The sequence below is a fragment of the Choloepus didactylus genome, chromosome 5 (assembly GCF_015220235.1).
Source record: "Choloepus didactylus isolate mChoDid1 chromosome 5, mChoDid1.pri, whole genome shotgun sequence".
NCBI classification, from domain to species: Eukaryota; Metazoa; Chordata; class Mammalia; order Pilosa; family Megalonychidae; genus Choloepus; species Choloepus didactylus.
The window spans coordinates 128618763-128636313 of record NC_051311.1 but is presented as its reverse complement, the minus strand read 5'-3'; the positions used below and the strand labels follow the sequence as shown (position 1 = coordinate 128636313).

Here is a 17551-nt window from a genome sequence, read left to right as displayed (position 1 = left end):
TGAGTTCTATAGACATTGGGTTGGAAAGTAGTGTAACATGTAGCACCTGGCAGGGCATGGAAAAGGCTTTGTCCATGAAAGAGATAGAAAATCACTCAGTGTCTCCATTTGGTTGTCTAATAAACACCTTAAACTTCAGATGTTCAAAGCTGAACACCTGATTTTTGCCTCTCCCCTAGACCTGCTCTTCCTGGTATCTTTCTCGTTTCAGCTGATAGCAACTCTTTTCCAGTTGCTCAGGCTCAAAATCTTGGGATTGTCCTTCATTCCTTTCTTTCCTTCCCTCTCCACATACAAGCTGTCAGCAAAATTAATTTTCTTCAAAAAATATCCAGAATAGTACCACCTTATATCACTGATACCGCTACCAATCTGGGATACTGTAGTAACCACCAAACAGTTCTCTCTCTCTCCTCCTTGTCCCCCATGGAATTTATTCTCAACACATTAGCCAGAGGGATCCTTTTAAATCTTCAAAATCTCCAAAAAGCTCTAGTAGTTTCCCACCTTATTCAAAGTAAAAGCCAAACTTCTAAAATGCTCTACATGTTACCACTCTACCACATATTACTACTCTTACTGGTACATGGTTTGATTTTGGCAGTTTCATATGTTTCAACTTAAGACTAATACTCCCCAAATCGTAAATGAAAAATATAAAAGTTGAAACTTCTAAAAAATCATGAAATTGTACAACCACAAATACAGTATTTAAGCTGCAAATACACAAAGAATCTATAGATTTAAAAAAGAGTGCTAAACCTGTAATATTTATTACAAAGAAAATCACTCTTAAAAAATAATGTATAAAATATAGCCTAGGAAATGAGAAATAAAGGAAATTATTTGAAGGTAGTAGTTTATAGCATCCTGGGTGATATTTTTTTTTCCTTTGTACCTCTCTAATTTTTCATGTTTTTCTTTCAGAAAGAGTGAAGACTTTGGAAAGGGTTCAAATGGCTAAGTAAGAACTAATATAATTGAAAATTTGGAAAAGAGATTAACCCCAAAGGCTAACTGAAGTGGAATTATTTCACTGGAAGAGGAAACCCTTGAGGCAAAAAAAAAATTAATAACAGATTTTAAGCCATTTTTATAAGTGGTACTGTAAAAAGAGGCATACAATAGCATTTTTATGTATTTAATCTTTCTAATTTTTAGGTATCAGCAGAAAACAAGCTACTTTAATAAAGAGATCTGAAATGCAGTAGCACATACAATATGGAAGTGTATTCATTTTTACATATTAGTCTGTATTTCAGAAGTACAGCTCTGTTCCCCTAGACCACCCCAAATCCCAGGTTCCCAATGCTCTGCCATCCTCTAGGGCAGGAGTAGGCAAACTATAGCCCTAGGGCTGAATTCTGCCTGCCACCTATTTTTGTAAATAGTACTCTACTGAAACTCAGCTACACCTGTTTGTTTAGGTGTTGTCTATGGCTTGGTTTTATGCTACAGGAGCAGAGTTGAGTAGTTGCAACAGAGAGCATATGGACTGCAAAGCCTAAATTACGTACTCTCTGGCCCAGTACAAAAAATATTTGCCAACTCTGGCAGTAGGGTGTTGTCCTTGCCTACATGATCCAAGCTAGTTAACACCAAGGCATCCCCTTTTCAGGCTGTGGGAAGAGAGCAAAAGACAAAATAGAAGACAATTTCCTTTTCAAAAGACCAACTTGTAGTTGTACACATCATTTCTGCTCATATTCCCTTGGTATGAATGTAGTGGGGCAGAAATGTGCCCAGCTAAAGCAAGTGTGGGTAAGTTTATTACTAAAAGGAAAAAAGGTAACAGAGCAATGAGCAGTCTTGGCCACAATTAGCTATTGCAAAAAAGAAGATGGCATAGGTGGAAATGTGGGTAAAAAGGAAAAGCCTCTAAAGCAGCGACCTACTTCACTGAATGAACCAAAGTTTTGACAAAGAGAAGCACTTCATAAAGAAAAAGTCTGCTCTATCCAGGAACTTAACCTCTTCCCACCTGTGCTGGTTTGAATCTATTATGTCCCCAACAAAAGCCATGTTCTTAATGCAATCTTGTGGGAGCAGACTTATTAGTCTTTTGACTAGGGTGGAACCTTTTGATTGAATGTGACTCACCCAACTGTGGGTGAGACCTTTGATTAAGTTATTTCCATGGAGGTGTGGCCCCACCCATTCAGGGTGGGTATTAATTAGATCTCTGGAGTCCTTGAAAAGATCTCACAGAGAGGAACCAAGCAGAAAAACTGAGAGAGACATTTTAAAGAGAAGCTAAGATATGTAATGCAGAGTTTGCCCCCGGGAGAAGCTGAGAGCCGACACAGACCCAGATCCTTGGAGAAGCTTGGAAATGCAGACAGAAAGACGTTTGGAGATGCTAAGCTGAGAGATGAAGCCCAGCGTTTGCCCCAGAGAAGCTAAGAGAGTACTCCCAGATGTTTAAAGAGAAACGCCCCAGGAGAACCAAGCAGAGAGCTGAGAGAAGCTAAGAGAGACAGAAGCACAGAGACATCTTGGAGAAAGCCATTTGTACTGGTTTGTATATATTGTATCCCCCAGAAAAAGCCATGTTCTTTGATGCAATCATGTGGGGGCAGACATATTAGTATTAATTAAGTTGGAACGTTTGGATTAGGTTGTTTCCATGGAGATGTGCCCCACCCAACCATAGGTGATAACTCTGATTGGATAATTTCCATGGAGGTGTGGCCCTGCCCATTCAGTGTTGGCCTTGATTAGTTTACTAGAGCGCTATATAAGCTCAGACAGAAGGAGCAAGCTTGCTACAGCCAAGAGGGACACTTTGAAGAACGCCCAGGAGCTGAGAGAGGAGCTGCGGATAAGAGACTGTTTGAAGACGGCTGTTGGAAGCTGACTTTTGCTCCAGAGAAGCTAAGAGAGGAAAAATGCCCCAAGAGCAACTAACAGTGACATTTTTGAGGAACTCCAGCCTAGAGAGGAATGCCCTGGAAGAAAGCCATTTTGAAACCAGAACTTTGGAGCAGATGCCAGCCATGTGCCTTCCCAGCTAACAGAGGTTTTCTGGACACCACTGGCCATCCTCCAGTGAAGGTACCTGATTGTTAGTGACTTACCTTCGACACTTTGTGGCCTTAAGACTGTAATTTTGTAACCAAATAAACCCCCTTTATAAAAGCTGGACCATTTCTGGTGTTTTGTATTCTGGTAGCATTAGCAAACTAGAACACCATTTTAAAACACAAACCTGGGAGCAAAGAATCAGTAGATACCAGCCACGTGCCTTCCCAGCTGACAGAGGTGTTCCGATGCCATAGGCCTCTCCCCAGTGAAGGTATCTTCTTGTTGATGCTTTAGTGTGGACACTTTTATGGCCTTGGAATTGTAGATTTGTAGCCTAATAAATCCCCTTTATAAAAGCCAATCCATTTCTGGTGTTAGCATAATGGCAGCAGTAGCAAACCGGAACACTACCTTATTCCTAGTTTAATGTAATTCACTCAGAGCCTAATACTGCTGATACTGTTAAGAGCAGATCATCAGACATGGTATTTGATTGCCAGTGACCGGATATAAGGCTTTAGCCTCTGCAGTGGTAACTTTAACCTGGCATGCATGCCTCATGTCCGGCAACCACCGCAGAGCCTCTAACATCTTGTGTAATCTCAAAGACAAACGCTACAGATTCAATTGCTTCAGGAGTATGTTTATACTCCCTCTCCACCCTGCCTCTCCTCACACACATAAAGTACACACACTTTTCCAATCACATATTCACTTGTGTTTTTGAATGCTTTTCTTAGCAACTCTCCATATTATGTGTTCCAGTGAATATGAAGATAGGATTATTAACTAGGGCAGAAGTCAGCCAGCTGTGGGCAAGTGCCAAATCTGGCCTGCTGCCTGTTTTTGTAAATAAAGTTTTGTTAGAACACAACCAAGTTCATTCATTTATGTATTGTCTATGGCTGCTTTCACACTACAAAATCAGAATTGAGTGGTTGCAACAGGAACTGTATGTCCTAAAAAAGCCTGAATTATTTACCATCTGGCCCTTTATAAAAAAGGTTTCTTACCCCTGAACAAGTGTTTTGATGAGACCTTGTTTTAATTTGAACTCAGAATTACAATTAGAATAGCCAGAAATTTGTTTAAATGTAAGGATTACCTAACTGTAAATATAAACACCAAACTGTAGAATTGATTTCCTTTTATACTTCTTAAATTTCCTACCTAGAACTTATAAGGACAGAAAGGGTACTCATTTAGATTAGAAGTGTTTTAATAAAATGAATAAGTTTAATGAGGAACAGTTTGGCTTTCAAATAAATGGTGCTGTATCCACTAGATATTCACATGAAAATGAAATAAATCATGATCCTATCCCCCTTACTGACACCATACAAATATCAATCAGTTCTTGGATAGTTAAAGTTCTAAATGTGAGAGAAAAAAGAAGCTTGTAGAAAAAAATCATAAGAAAATATCTTCAAGACCTTAGAATAAGTTAGGATTTCTTAAATGAGACATAAAGAGCACTAACCAAGGAGGAAAAAGTTGATAAATCCGAATACATTAAAAATAAGAATTTCTTTTCATCAAAACATACCACCAAGTATGTGCAAAGGAAAGGCACCAAGTTGGTAGAAGATATTTGTAATATATATCTGACATAAGACTCATATCAAGAATATTAATAAAAGTAAAATAAATTAGAAAACCTAGCAAAACACTTGAACAGGCACCTCACCAAAGAGCATACTTAATTGATCAATATATAATGGTGCTCAATTTCATTTGTCATCAGGGAAATGAAAACTAAAACTATAATGTGATACCCATACAGTTCTTCAGCACGGCTTCAATAAGTGTTGGCAAGGATGTAAAGAAACTGGAACTTTAATACATCACTGATGCTAGAGTAAACTGCTACAACCAATTTTGAAAACAATTTGGCAATAACTACTAAACCTGAACATATACATAGCCTATACTACTTCTAGGTATATACAGAACAGAAAAGCATAAATGTGCTCACCAAAGATAGATACAAAAGTACTACAGCACTGTTATTTTTTATAGCTAAAAACTGGAAACTACCCAAATGACCATCATTAATAGGAGTAATTAATAGTGGTATATTCATGCAATGAAATACTATTCAACCATGAGAATGGTATTTATGAATCTCACAAACAAAATGTTGAGCCAAAGATACAAGAGTACAAAAACTATGATTCATTTTATAGGTCTTCAAAAATTGGCTTAATTTGTCTCAGAAGTCAAGAGAGTTATGGTATCTTGGGAAGTGATTCACATCTGGAAAAGGGCACAGAAGCTGGGAGGGCCTTCTAGAATGCTTATAATTTTCTGTTTTTGAATTTGAGTGCTGCTCACTTTGTGAAGTAGTCTCAAGCTATCCACTTAAGATTTGTGCATTTGTCTGTAAGCACGTTATCTCAAACTTAAATAAAGCCCTCTATTTCTTGATTTGGGCACTGGTTTCAGGGATATGTTCATTTGATGAAAATTTATTAAGCTGCACCTTTATGAACTGTGAATTTTTCAGTGTATATATAAAACTTCAAATAAAGTTTACCTAAAATATAAAATAAAAATGTAAAAGATGGATCAATATTCTCCTAACTCTAAAGTCAGCCATGGCCATAAGCCATACATGATTGAAATTGAGTTGTCTGAGGGACACACATCCTTTCTTAGGTCAGCTGAAGAAGTATTTCTTAGGCTTTTCTCCCCATAATCAGGTGAATCATCTACCTTTGTCCTACTGTATCATTTTCCCTAAAATTGCCTAATGATTCTGAAAGGAGAAGGGAAGGAACATGAAAAAGGAAGGGAAAGGTAGTTTTAACAAATACAGGAGATTTGGGCCCTTGCGGCTTAACTCCCTGGATACTTTTTTATCTACATTTCTTCCATATCACCCTTCCTCCCATCCTCCAGTCTTTTGAGAATTATTGTTCAAGGAATTCCTGGTCATTTGTTTTTTTCTGCTTCAATTCTGGATAAATGATAGTGTATACACAATATGCTTAATGTATTTTTGAATGGTCTATAGAAATAAAGAAGGCAATCAATTAAGCAAAACTGATGACATTTTGTGATCATTACCTGAAACATCTTGAACAAAATTTGTGCAGGGATTAGCATATTATTTTTGAAAAGTTCCAGGTAGGTCACAGAATAATTATAAAGTATAGGCTTGCAACCCAGAGGAATCCAGTTTGAATTTAGCTTTCTTTGATTCTTGGTTGAGTTTTTCATTTAAAAAAAAAAAAAAAAAAACTTATTTTTCTTAACTTTCAAATCTAAAATTGAAAAATGATGCTTCCTTCCAGTGAGATAAACTGTTTTAAATCACTTAATATTTTGTAAATTTACTACATTTACTGTGCATATTGACTATAAGTGAAACCAAATATCCACAGAAGCCTTTGAAAAATAAAGTTGATGTTTAGAAATAAGTAAAGAAAAACAATTTCACTTATCTGTTATAATCAATTATAAACAAAAAATGAGCCAATTGTTATAAAATCTTAGGTTTTAATAATTGTGTCAGCATTGTTCTTTTATCATAAAATAAACTGAAATTACTGTTATATAAACAGAAGTGTTTCTCTTGGAATTTTATGATGAAATAAAAAAAGTATTTTTAAATTATTGCTACAACCATACTTATTAAAACATTTTTCTAGATTACCTAGTATTTAATGCTAATATTACAACACAGTCCTGGGTATTGGTTCCATCAATCTTGCTACAGTTTCTTTTCTGATAGCATTATTGAAATATCTTTTCCTTGGCTAAAACATAAAGGATTTTATCCTAAGAAAATTGTATCTTTAGAGTCTCACAATAGCTTCTAACACCTATTTTATTAAATCAAAAATTTAAATTTCTACCATGTTTTTCTTCATTAAGTGTTCTAATGTATTTTGTTACAGAACTAGAGATTCTCACTTAGCTGAGGTATTTAATCTACTTACATATGCATTTAAAGAAACAAATTGTGTCTGAAGAAAACTTTAACATAACTAAAAATCAACTATAAAATTTGCTCAAATATTTTACAACACAACGTTCTAAAAGGGCTGTAAAGCATGTTATTCTTTGTCAAAACAAAAATGCATTCTCCCATTAGCTGTGCTTGAAATTCCCATAAGTTTTTACTTTTCAGTATTCTGTTTGCAAGAAATTCTGTAAAACCTAAATAAGCAATCATAACCAAAGATCTCATTCTCATTAACATCTCCAAGGAACATAAATTCCAATTCTTCTTTGCCTAGTTATCACAACACAAATTGGAGAGTGAAGAGGTAACGCAAGCAAGAGAAGAGAAAATGAACCAAAGGACAAACAAGGGAGGGACAGACCAGTCACAAATGGGTTGAAGGAGGAGGAGGAGGAAGAGGAGAACGAGAAAGAAGAAAGAGAAGGAGGAAAAGGAGAAGGAGAAGAATACGTCAAGGTGATAGTGCTTTGATTACACACTCCCAAGCTAGGAAGAAGAAAACGACATGCGTTTACCTGTTTTGTAGTAGGCGAGTTCTGGGAGCTGTCCAATGTACTAACTAGACCGTCATAGCCACAATTTACCTCTTTAATAAGGAAAATGTCCTTAATGGTTTGTCCTTGAATCAACGTATCTCTACAATCATCTTTTTAGGCCATTCCTTTTAAAACACTTTTTAAATTGTTTCTTAGCATGCCATTTGGCTCCACGTTTTCTTCCTAAAAAATCTTTACCCTGAATAATTAAATAAATATAGCTGCTGAAAAGAAGGAAAAAAAAGAACCCTTCTTTGTTAAAATATTGGGGATAATATGAAATCATTAAAATTTCATTTTACTTATACCAGTTTAAAACCTCTTTTCTCATCTCCAAAAGTGATCTAAAGATAGCCCAAAATCTTCATTAAATAGAAATCAATAAAGAATAGCTTCTGCTCTTAATTTCTACTGTTCAAATCAATACGGAAAATAAGCCAGACGGGAAGTGTCAGGGTATTTCTTTGTTCACAGATACTGGCTCAGTAATTCAAAAGTCGAAAGACTCCTCGGCAGACGGTTATCTCCTCAGCAGATCGACTCGTTTGTTTATCAAAGGGAAAATTGCATTTTTGGAAGGCGATTGAAAGTGGTTTTGTTTGGGAAGGGGGAGCGTTTACTCTGCCCCTCCACTCCCACCCCATGCTGGAATTATACACTAAAGCACGCTCAGAGTAAATGCTCTGAGCTTCCACTTTTCACTTTATTACCTTTATAACTTTTGCCCTTGAAGGAAAATCCTCTACTTTACAGGAGTAGGAGACAAGAGTAGGGAAAGGAAAGTCAAGTATCTCAATTGTTAGGTTGATTGCAACAAAACAGACTTTGGAAGTCAGGGTTTGTAGGACGGCAGGAGAGCTGTTTGCGATGCCCTGTAAGGAGAAAGCCGGTTCCAACAGCGACTCTAGGGAATGCGCTCTCGGCCCCCCTGCCATGCTTACTTAAGCTAATGGAAGGTTTTGCCTTTCAGCAGCCGCTGCACCGGGATACCGGGCAAACAGCTCTCGGTGACCCCTGGCAGGCAGGGCCCCCCCGTCAGGACATCATTAAAAGCACATGCACTTGTTTCACATCCATGGGCAGCTTCGTGTGGCAAGATTCAGGACGCCTACCCCGAAGCCAAGGAGAAGCCAGCGCGGTGGAAAACATCCTCGCTTTGAAAATACAGACCTAAATTAAAGAACTGCATGAGATAAAGAGCCTGAAGAACATTAGTTGGCTGCGGTTGTGAGGAAAGACACATATAGCACAGCAGGTAAGAGTTGAGAGTTGTTGCCAAGGAGGAACTCCCCCGGGTGGTGCAGCGAAAAGGATTTCAGAACTGGTGGCCTGTTCCTTTGAGTGCTCCACGCGTGCCCCCGTTCTGGGCTCAAGCTTGTTTTCTTCCATCAACTTCGCGAGTAGGAACGTTGTCAGAGCCTTCCCTATCTGTGCGACTAATCCCGTTATTAACCCGGTTATAAAGTTTAACGTCCTCTGGCCCTTCGGTGATGGTGCCGCATCAGATTCAAAGCTGTTAAGAAGCCCATCCTCAGCCTCGCTCCTCCCTGCGAGAAATCGATGAGCCGCAGGGCCACGTCGACGCGATGGCGGCCTATCCGGAGAGCTGCGTGGACGCCACTGTGCTGGACATCGTGGCAGACCTGTCCCTGGCCTCCCCTGGAGGCCCTCTCCTCTGCGACTTCGCACCTGGGGTCCCCTTTGGGGACCGAGCCTTTGCATTCCGAGAGGTAAGACCCAGGAGGCTGGCGCGCTTTGAAGAGGGGGACCCCGAGGAAGAAGAAGGCGAAGTAGACGAGGGGGACGAGGAGGAGGAGGAGGAGGAAGAAGAAGAAGAGCGCGGGAGAGGCGCTTCCCTGCTGGGCCGCCCCAAGAGGAAAAGGGTGATCACCTACGCCCAGCGCCAGGCCGCCAACATCCGCGAGAGGAAGCGAATGTTTAACCTCAATGAGGCCTTCGACCAGCTGCGGAGGAAAGTGCCCACTTTTGCTTATGAGAAGAGGCTGTCGCGGATCGAGACCCTGCGCCTGGCCATTGTCTACATCTCCTTCATGACCGAGCTCTTGGAGACCTGCGAGAAGAAGGGAACTGGCTGAGGCTGGGGGTCGAGGGGTGCCTGCCGCCCCTTAACCCCGGGCGCGGGCTGGGGGTGGTTTCAGGACCCGGCAGTGGATGTGGCTGAAAGGCAAGGAGAGATGCTCCAAGACAGAATGTCTGGGCTTCTGGGGCCTGGTTTGGGGATTGTAAAATCCCCACTGCCCTCGGGGAAGGAAAGCTATAGAGTTAATATATACACGATCGCCCTCGATGGACTCGGGGACAAGGGCAGGGGCGATACGTTACAACGAGTGGGGCCGTCGAGGCCTGCCGGGCAAGCAGCTTCTGAGGGCCGAGGTGGGTAGGAAGCTAATCCTTTCAGCAAAAGGCAGCCTTTCGGGGCTTCTAGAAAGTCCAATCTCCCCGCCCTCTTCCTTTAAAAAAAATAGAAACAATAAAGTAGAAGTTTCTGATTTCTTTTTCTTTCCAAGCCTCAAGAGTCTATGCTGCGCCATCCCAGGTAGGCGCACCGCCCCGGCCCGCGTCCCCGGAGTGGCCCGGAGTTCAGACAGACGACCGGGGTGGAGGCCCGGGGGTGGGAGTCCTTTGCGAGGCTGAGGGGCTCCTGATCTCTCATCTGGTGCTCCGGGACTGCAGGGGTACAGGAGGAAGCGATGCGGAAGAAAAGTTGTTAAGGGGACGGGCTGGGAAAGCACAGCAGCTGAAAACGGACACCATTTCTCTCTCTCTCCCTCTTTCCCTACTCCCTGTCTCTCTGTCTCTGAGCGGGTGAAGACCTGGTTCTCTGAGCTGGAAAGTGGGAAGCGTTACAATCCAGATGACCCCAGAAGGACCTAGGCACGTCACAAGGCCTCATCACTGTTCCCTTGGTGCCTTCGCCAGGGTGCAAATCGCTGTTTTGCCCCCAAGCGCCGGTTGCGGACACTTTATGTCCCTCTGGCAGTGAACCATCAACCCTGTTCTGGTCCTTCCCAAAGCTCCTAGACCGGGGTGGAGTCAGGGGCGGGGAGAGGGGAGTGACAGCTCAGGCCCACGCTCCCGGGGTGGGCGGGGGTTGGTGGGTGCCGTGGGTGTCCCACACCTTCGCTGTCCTCCGGCGCTGCCACCTGCAGCCTCCGGGAAAAGAGCGGGGTCTGTCCAAGCACAGAGCTCCCCGAGCGCGCACTTTTAAATTTCAAGATAAGCTATGGTAGCGAAAATAGCTTTTTCTCTAATCACATCTAGAGAGGAAGGAAGCGAAAAGTCAAAAGAGGAGATGCGTTCTTCGGTTTTGCAAAACACCTTCGATGGAGATGAGGTTGAGGCGGGACCCTACTGAGGGGCCACCTACAGTCTGGACAGTCTGCTATCCTGCAATCCTTCCTTCTGAGTAACCTGCTAGTACCTGGACAGGAGTAAAGAGGAGCCGGTAAGTGAGGAGACGAACCGAAGGAATGATGCCGATCTAACTGTAAATTCAGGAATCCTACAGGATAAATATTCAGTTGTTCCTCCAACAGGTTTTTCGCGGCTCATTGCAGACACGCACATAAACACACAATTCTCCCTGTCATACTTTTAGAAATACAATCCATTTTATTAAAGAGCAACATATGCTCATTGTAGAAAGTTTGAAAACAAAAGTAAAAAAAGAGAAACAAAATTTAAATCACCTCACATCACCACACTGAACTAATTTAATCTATTTCCTTTTAGTCTTTTTTATATGCAGATTAAATTCAAAATATTTAATAAAATTGGAATACTTTTGTATACAGTTCTTTATTAACTTAGAATTCTAGAATGACCACTTTTACCTTGACTTCAAATATTATTCAAAACATGATTTTGATTACTGTATTTTATTGCCATATTAGTGTATAATTATGTACTTGATCCCAATCCCTTACAGGTAGATAGCTAAAATATTTCCTTTAAAGAAAAATGATGCTGCAAAGAATCTGATAAATTTCTTCTCTGCCTTAGATAATCTCCCATTAGATATCTAAGAAGAAAGTATCTGGATCAAACAAACACTTAAATTTGTGGATACAAATGGCCAGATTACCTCCCACCAAGCACAGGAATTTGCCCATCTCCCAGTATCTTCATCAGCACTTAATGTTAACAATTAAAACTTTTCCTAGTTCTCCTTTTTATACCAGCTGGATTCATGCTCAAATGAGCCCCCTTCCTCAGGAAGATGTTTTCTTACTTTTGATGATGTCTCTTCATGAGGAATTTTCCCTCCTTTGCCATAAGAACATTAAGATAAACAGGTAAGAGAAAATGTAAGCAGATAAAACAAAAGAACAACAAAACCAAGGAGTGCTTTTTTTTAAAAAAAATTCTCTAGCATCTTTATTTAAATAAACTGAGACTTCAACAAAGACCTTTACCTCAGTTTTATAATTTAAAATTACTCATTTCCTCTTTTTTTCTTTTCTTTTAAATAACTTTTTGGTCACCCAGACTATCACATTTATAGTTTTAAAGATGAATTTAAAATTACTCATTTCAATATGTTAAAGGAAAGAGCCAACTAAATTTCTCAAGTCACAATCAAACAGTATTCTGTTCCCAACTTTTTATGGGGTACTAGTGACTCCATCAATCTCTCAACTTTATCTACCTGATTCATCATTCGTTCAATTTTTTAAAAAATGTGCTGACTTTGTACAGAATAGTTAGATGGGCTCAAATTTGAAAAGCACACTGAAGCTCCCCATCATTCCTTCACTTTAGGTCTTCTTGAGTATGAAATTTTATTTTTTAAATATCTGTAAGTGCTGAATAAATTTTAAAAATTGTTTCAAATTTTGGAATCCTTAGTGATCTGTTGAAAAACCCAATTTTGAAAGCCAGAAATAAAGCAAAACTGAGTAGCAAAGGACCCTGAAAATCACTGGGTCTAGAGTAAGTACAGCCATCTGTCGTTCCTAATACTCTCTATCGTGTTCTGTTACATTTGTAGTGAGAACATATTATTCCTCTGATGAATATCTCTTCAGCATAGCAAATGTTATGTAGGAGCCTCGAAATGGAAAGCTCTTTCCCCATTGTGTCTAAAAGAATTATATCCACCATTCTTGAAACTGTTACAGTTATATATGCTTTGCCTTTTTAAAGTTTTTACATATTTAGAAACGTCCCAAAATGTAATCATTGTACTAATAGAATAAATTGAAACAGAAGAAGAATCAGAGACACAGAGAGATGAATTGACTTATTCCTTTCAGCAAATCATCCATAGAGATAAGACAAAATGATCCACAATCTGATCCAGTGCTGGTTCATATTTTAACACCCAACTTTTCTAAGCAGTATAGTTGTTTTAGATTCCCCCATGTTGGATCCATAAATTCAATGTACTTTTTAATACAAGGTTTTAAGTATATAACACGCACAGTGTTAACATTGTCTTACTCTTTAATTCTAAATCAACATTTATAGAAATATCACTGGGCATTGGCTTTTCAATAACTTTCACCAGTTTAAAAAAAAAACAACCCTAATGGTGTCAGTTACTTCTGGAAAGTTATAATAAATGGTTTCTGAAATCTTAAAGTTATTTGGACATTGGAATCTAAATATCATTTTAGACATTGCTTGAAGGCAATATATTTATGCCCATCTTTACTGACTAAAAACTGCCTTTTGGTCTAAAACTAAGTTCCCCATAACTATCAGGTTACTATTAGTATTCAGACACGTAAACCAAAATAGGTCTAAATGAAATCAGATTTGAAAGACATAACCAGGATTTCCAAGGAAATTAAAAATAATAAGAAATATTTGCCATCAGCAGGCAGCCATTCCAGCTGATATTCTTTTACAGTTGCCCAGTGTGAAAGCAGATTTTGGCAAAATTAGCATTGGAAACTGAACCAAATATTATGATAATATGCATAATTCTTGCATGAACATGCAATTATATCCCTTGGATTGGTGTCTATTATAACATTTGTCGGCCATTTCCATTATAAAAACACTATTGTAGGAAGTTTATAACATACCTATAATAATTCTGAGATGAAACTTAATAAGCACAGTTTTTAGTGTAAGTTTTTTTTTCTTAATTACAAACCTTAAAAGTAAACTTCAAAGGCAATGAAGAGATTTAATCACATTTTACATATGGAGTTTCAAAATGTACCTGTAACCTTAAAAACAGAGATTCTATTTACTACAAAATAAAAATTAAATTATTTTAATTTTTAGTAAAAATACCTGGCAGATTAATATTGAATGTTAAGTACTAATCTTAACTTTTATGGAGTGATATTATTTTACTAAATTATATTTTACATGTTTTTAGAAAAGTGTTAACATTTTGCTATGTATCTATAACTTGGTGTAAGTTCTTTCAAAGATTCTTGAAGTTTGCCAACATTTTAGGTTAAGCTAGGCCCAATTTCTGGTTGGCACCCCCTTTCCTGTGAATGCTGGGCTAAAAAAGTTTACAAAACAAGAGTCAGCATTTCTGACCATTTTGTTTTGACTTTGGGGTTTCTTTGAATCCAAAGCTCAAAACCAAACCTGGTGGAGGAAGAGAAGGAAAGGAAAGAAGCAATGCAATCTGACAGTAATAAAATACCAGAAAGACTGAAAAACTTCTTCAAATCTCTATAAACCAAAGCCTGTGAATTTCCATAACTTTCTCTATAACACAGAATTTTTGTTCTGTGTGTATTCCCTAAAGGAGAATGAATAAGGAAATATGAAGAAAAGCATGAATGCATTTTAAAACACTCTTTATGGCTGATAATTGGTAGAATCCCACCCTTAATTCAGCAGAAGGAGAAGGATTTTAATATTCAGTGAAATCAAGAATTTGACCAATAAGACAGAAACCATAATAAAATGTCTCATGGCTGCCTGTTGCTTTATTGTTTTCAAAGCACCATTCACTTACTTTCTCTTATTTGATCTTCACAACTGGATTTCAGCAATATCTAGAGCCTCTCAATTAAATTGAGTCATGAGTGTACCATCTTAAAAATTCATTCATTCATTGCTGAAATCAGCTTGATACCAGGATTCCTTAAAAGGACTGACGGTCACATGTAAGCACCACATCACTTTGAAAGATATTGCCTTCAAAGATCAAAAGCACCTTAGTACATTCTGTGGATGATATACTATACAAAGGCTGGTATGGTATGGCTCCCTCAAAGGCCAGATTTTACAACTTTCTATTTAGGGCTCTGTGAAGGAGATTTCCACTTGCAGCCAACAAATGTAGAGGACCCAAAGCAGCTGCCATGGACAGCTTTTTATGATTTCCGGTCTTCAAAAGGGGAAAAAAATGTCTATGAGAATATGGAAATAGATCAAACAGTTGTTGAACAAAAGAAGGGAACATTACATAAATGTTGTTAAAATAATGAATGAATGAATGGATGGATGAATGGATGAATAGTAGCAGTATTCTTTTACTGCAGATATTTTTGTGACATCACAGGTAGTAAATCATCAAACTATATTTAATTGTTACTGGGAAGATCTTGAAATAGTGTCTATTTTTGAATCCCATGAGTTTAATTAAATGTTGGATAAGCTAGAAATGGTCCAAAGGAAATCAACCAGATAATTAGATTATTGGGTCTGGCAAAAGTAGTAATACCTAAAATAATAATATTATATATATAATATATAATAATATATTTATTGCATTGCTGTTTACATGACAGCCTATGTTCCAAACATTGTGTTGAGTGCTTTACGTAACTTGTGAAACTTCAAAATAGTTCTAGAGTATAGATGTTATTATTACCTCTTAGTGATGAGGACACTATAGAATAAAGAAGTTAAATAGTTTTCCCAAGTTCAACCAGTTCATAAGCAGTGATGCTAAGATTTACACACTGTCAAGGATATTAGAGACCAAATGCTAGGGAGTGATGTTATTTGGAAAAGATCATATAATTATTATATTCCAGTAGAAATGTTGCAGCAAAATGAGCAACTATTTTCCACCTTTGCTGACGATCAGGATGTGAGCATGACTTACCATGTTGTGGAGGCATATAGGCTCTGAAGTGGAAGTGGGTAGGTAGATGACTGGTGGAAGTTCTTGAAGAAGCTTTGAGATAATCGCCTACGTATATTTGAAAGCCACAACTTTCCTCAAGTGGCTTCAGTCTAATCCTTTTGAAAGAGAAGAGATGAACATCTTTTGATGAACATAATGGTTATAAACACAAGCTTTGGAATTTGACAGAAGTGGGTTGAATCACAGGTATGTCACATCATGCTATGGAAGTCAGGGCAGTTTACTTCAGGAAGTCCATCTCACAGGGCCATTATGAGGATTGATTGGCATACATATGCAAGGTTAATGGTGGATAGTAAGCACTCATTAAATGGTAACCGCTATCGAAATGCATATCATCATCATTTTTGTTATTATAATTATTATAGCTTTTACAATTCTGTGGCAATGGAAGTGCAGGTAAATCATTTTAAAGGGGAAAAAGTATCTGAATTCATTCAGGAGAGCGCTGCTACTTTGTCAGTAGCCCAGACACTATTTTTAAGTATATTCTTTCCAAGTCAGTGGGGATTTATTAAGATTAAATAAATCTTGATAGAATCACTGTGTATCTTGATTGTGGTGGCAGTTGCACAAATCTATACATGTGCTAGAATGACATAGAACTGTGTCATTTTACACCAAAATGTGAATTTCTTGGTTTTGATATTGTACTATAGCCAAGTAAGATGTAACCACTGTATACCAGTGAAGGGTATACAGAACTCTTGGTACTATCTTGGTAATATCTTACGAATCTGTAACTGTTTCAAAATAAAAAGTTTAAAAAGTAAAAATAAAAGTCAGATAATTACCATGACAATCCTTTGAACCTATAAAGTACTATATAAATGTGAATGTAAATTAATGTCTAGGAGCCATTCACAAATCCTTGACTCCTGTTATGTTCCACAATTTTTCTTCAAACGTTCCATGAAAGTGAAACCAAAGATTTGTGCATGATATTATGTGGGTCCTAGAATAAAACTTGAGACTTACATTTCAACTCTGCCCCTGAAGGGCAGAACCAAGAACTGAGTGTCTGAATCAGGGTCCCTTGCTTCATGCTGACATTCTTGGCCAGATTTATTCTCATGTGTGGATTTGTAATATTGTGGGAGCTTCACATCCTATCTGTGCAAATCATTAAATTGGATAACTCACTTTAAAATTTAGCGTCAGTACCTAATCTGTAAAATGGAAATAATAAAGAGTTATTCTGGATGTGTACATAGAGCAAAATAATAATTCAGTCTTTTAGAAGGGCTCAGGAGAGAACAAATTTAAAAAGAAATATTAAATAATCTGCCCTGCTTTTAAACAGAATCAGATTTTATATAGCATGGCATTTTGTGCCCAATTTAAGCTACTGTCCTAATGAAGTGCTCTTCAAAAACAAATCATAAAAACTTGATGCTTTGTCCATGACATGTGTAATCACAATCTTAAATCCTCCAGCAAGATCACTGCCACACAGAAAACTAAACCCCACAGTCCAAAAATCTCTAAAGTATGCATATAAAGTTTTTCATATGAAAACAAAAGATAGCTCAATTGGTAAATCCTCTGGGAATTTATTTTTGAATAAATTTATCTTGAAAGATGTGCTGCTGGTGATAGCAACTGGGGAACAGGCCTGCCTAAGGTACCAAGCATTTATGCGTGCTTGATCTCAGCTGATGTGAACACCTGCGGATCGTTCAAGTCAACCGTGAATGGCTGGCATGGCCGTGCTCTTCTTCATGATCCTGAGAGATACAGGATTCCCTGTTCATTCAAGAAAGTTAAGTGACTGCCACCTGCCTGTCATGAAAAGAGTCCGGGAGAAAAAGAGAAAAGGCTTCTCTTTGGAGAAGCAGAGAAGGGACGTGGCTACCTAAGTGCATCCTTGCACATCCTTTGTTATTTCTGCCATTTACACAGTGTTTGACAGTGTGGCACTTGACCTAT

General features: G+C 38.4%; 1 protein-coding gene across 1 annotated transcript; it reads left to right on the top strand.

The window, feature by feature from the left end:
- Positions 1-9116: 9116 nt before the first annotated feature.
- FERD3L (Fer3 like bHLH transcription factor) lies at positions 9117-9626 on the top strand. The gene has a single exon (XM_037835901.1). It carries the CDS (start codon positions 9117-9119, stop codon positions 9624-9626), a length of 510 nt encoding a protein of 169 aa, XP_037691829.1.
- Positions 9627-17551: the final 7925 nt, after the last annotated feature.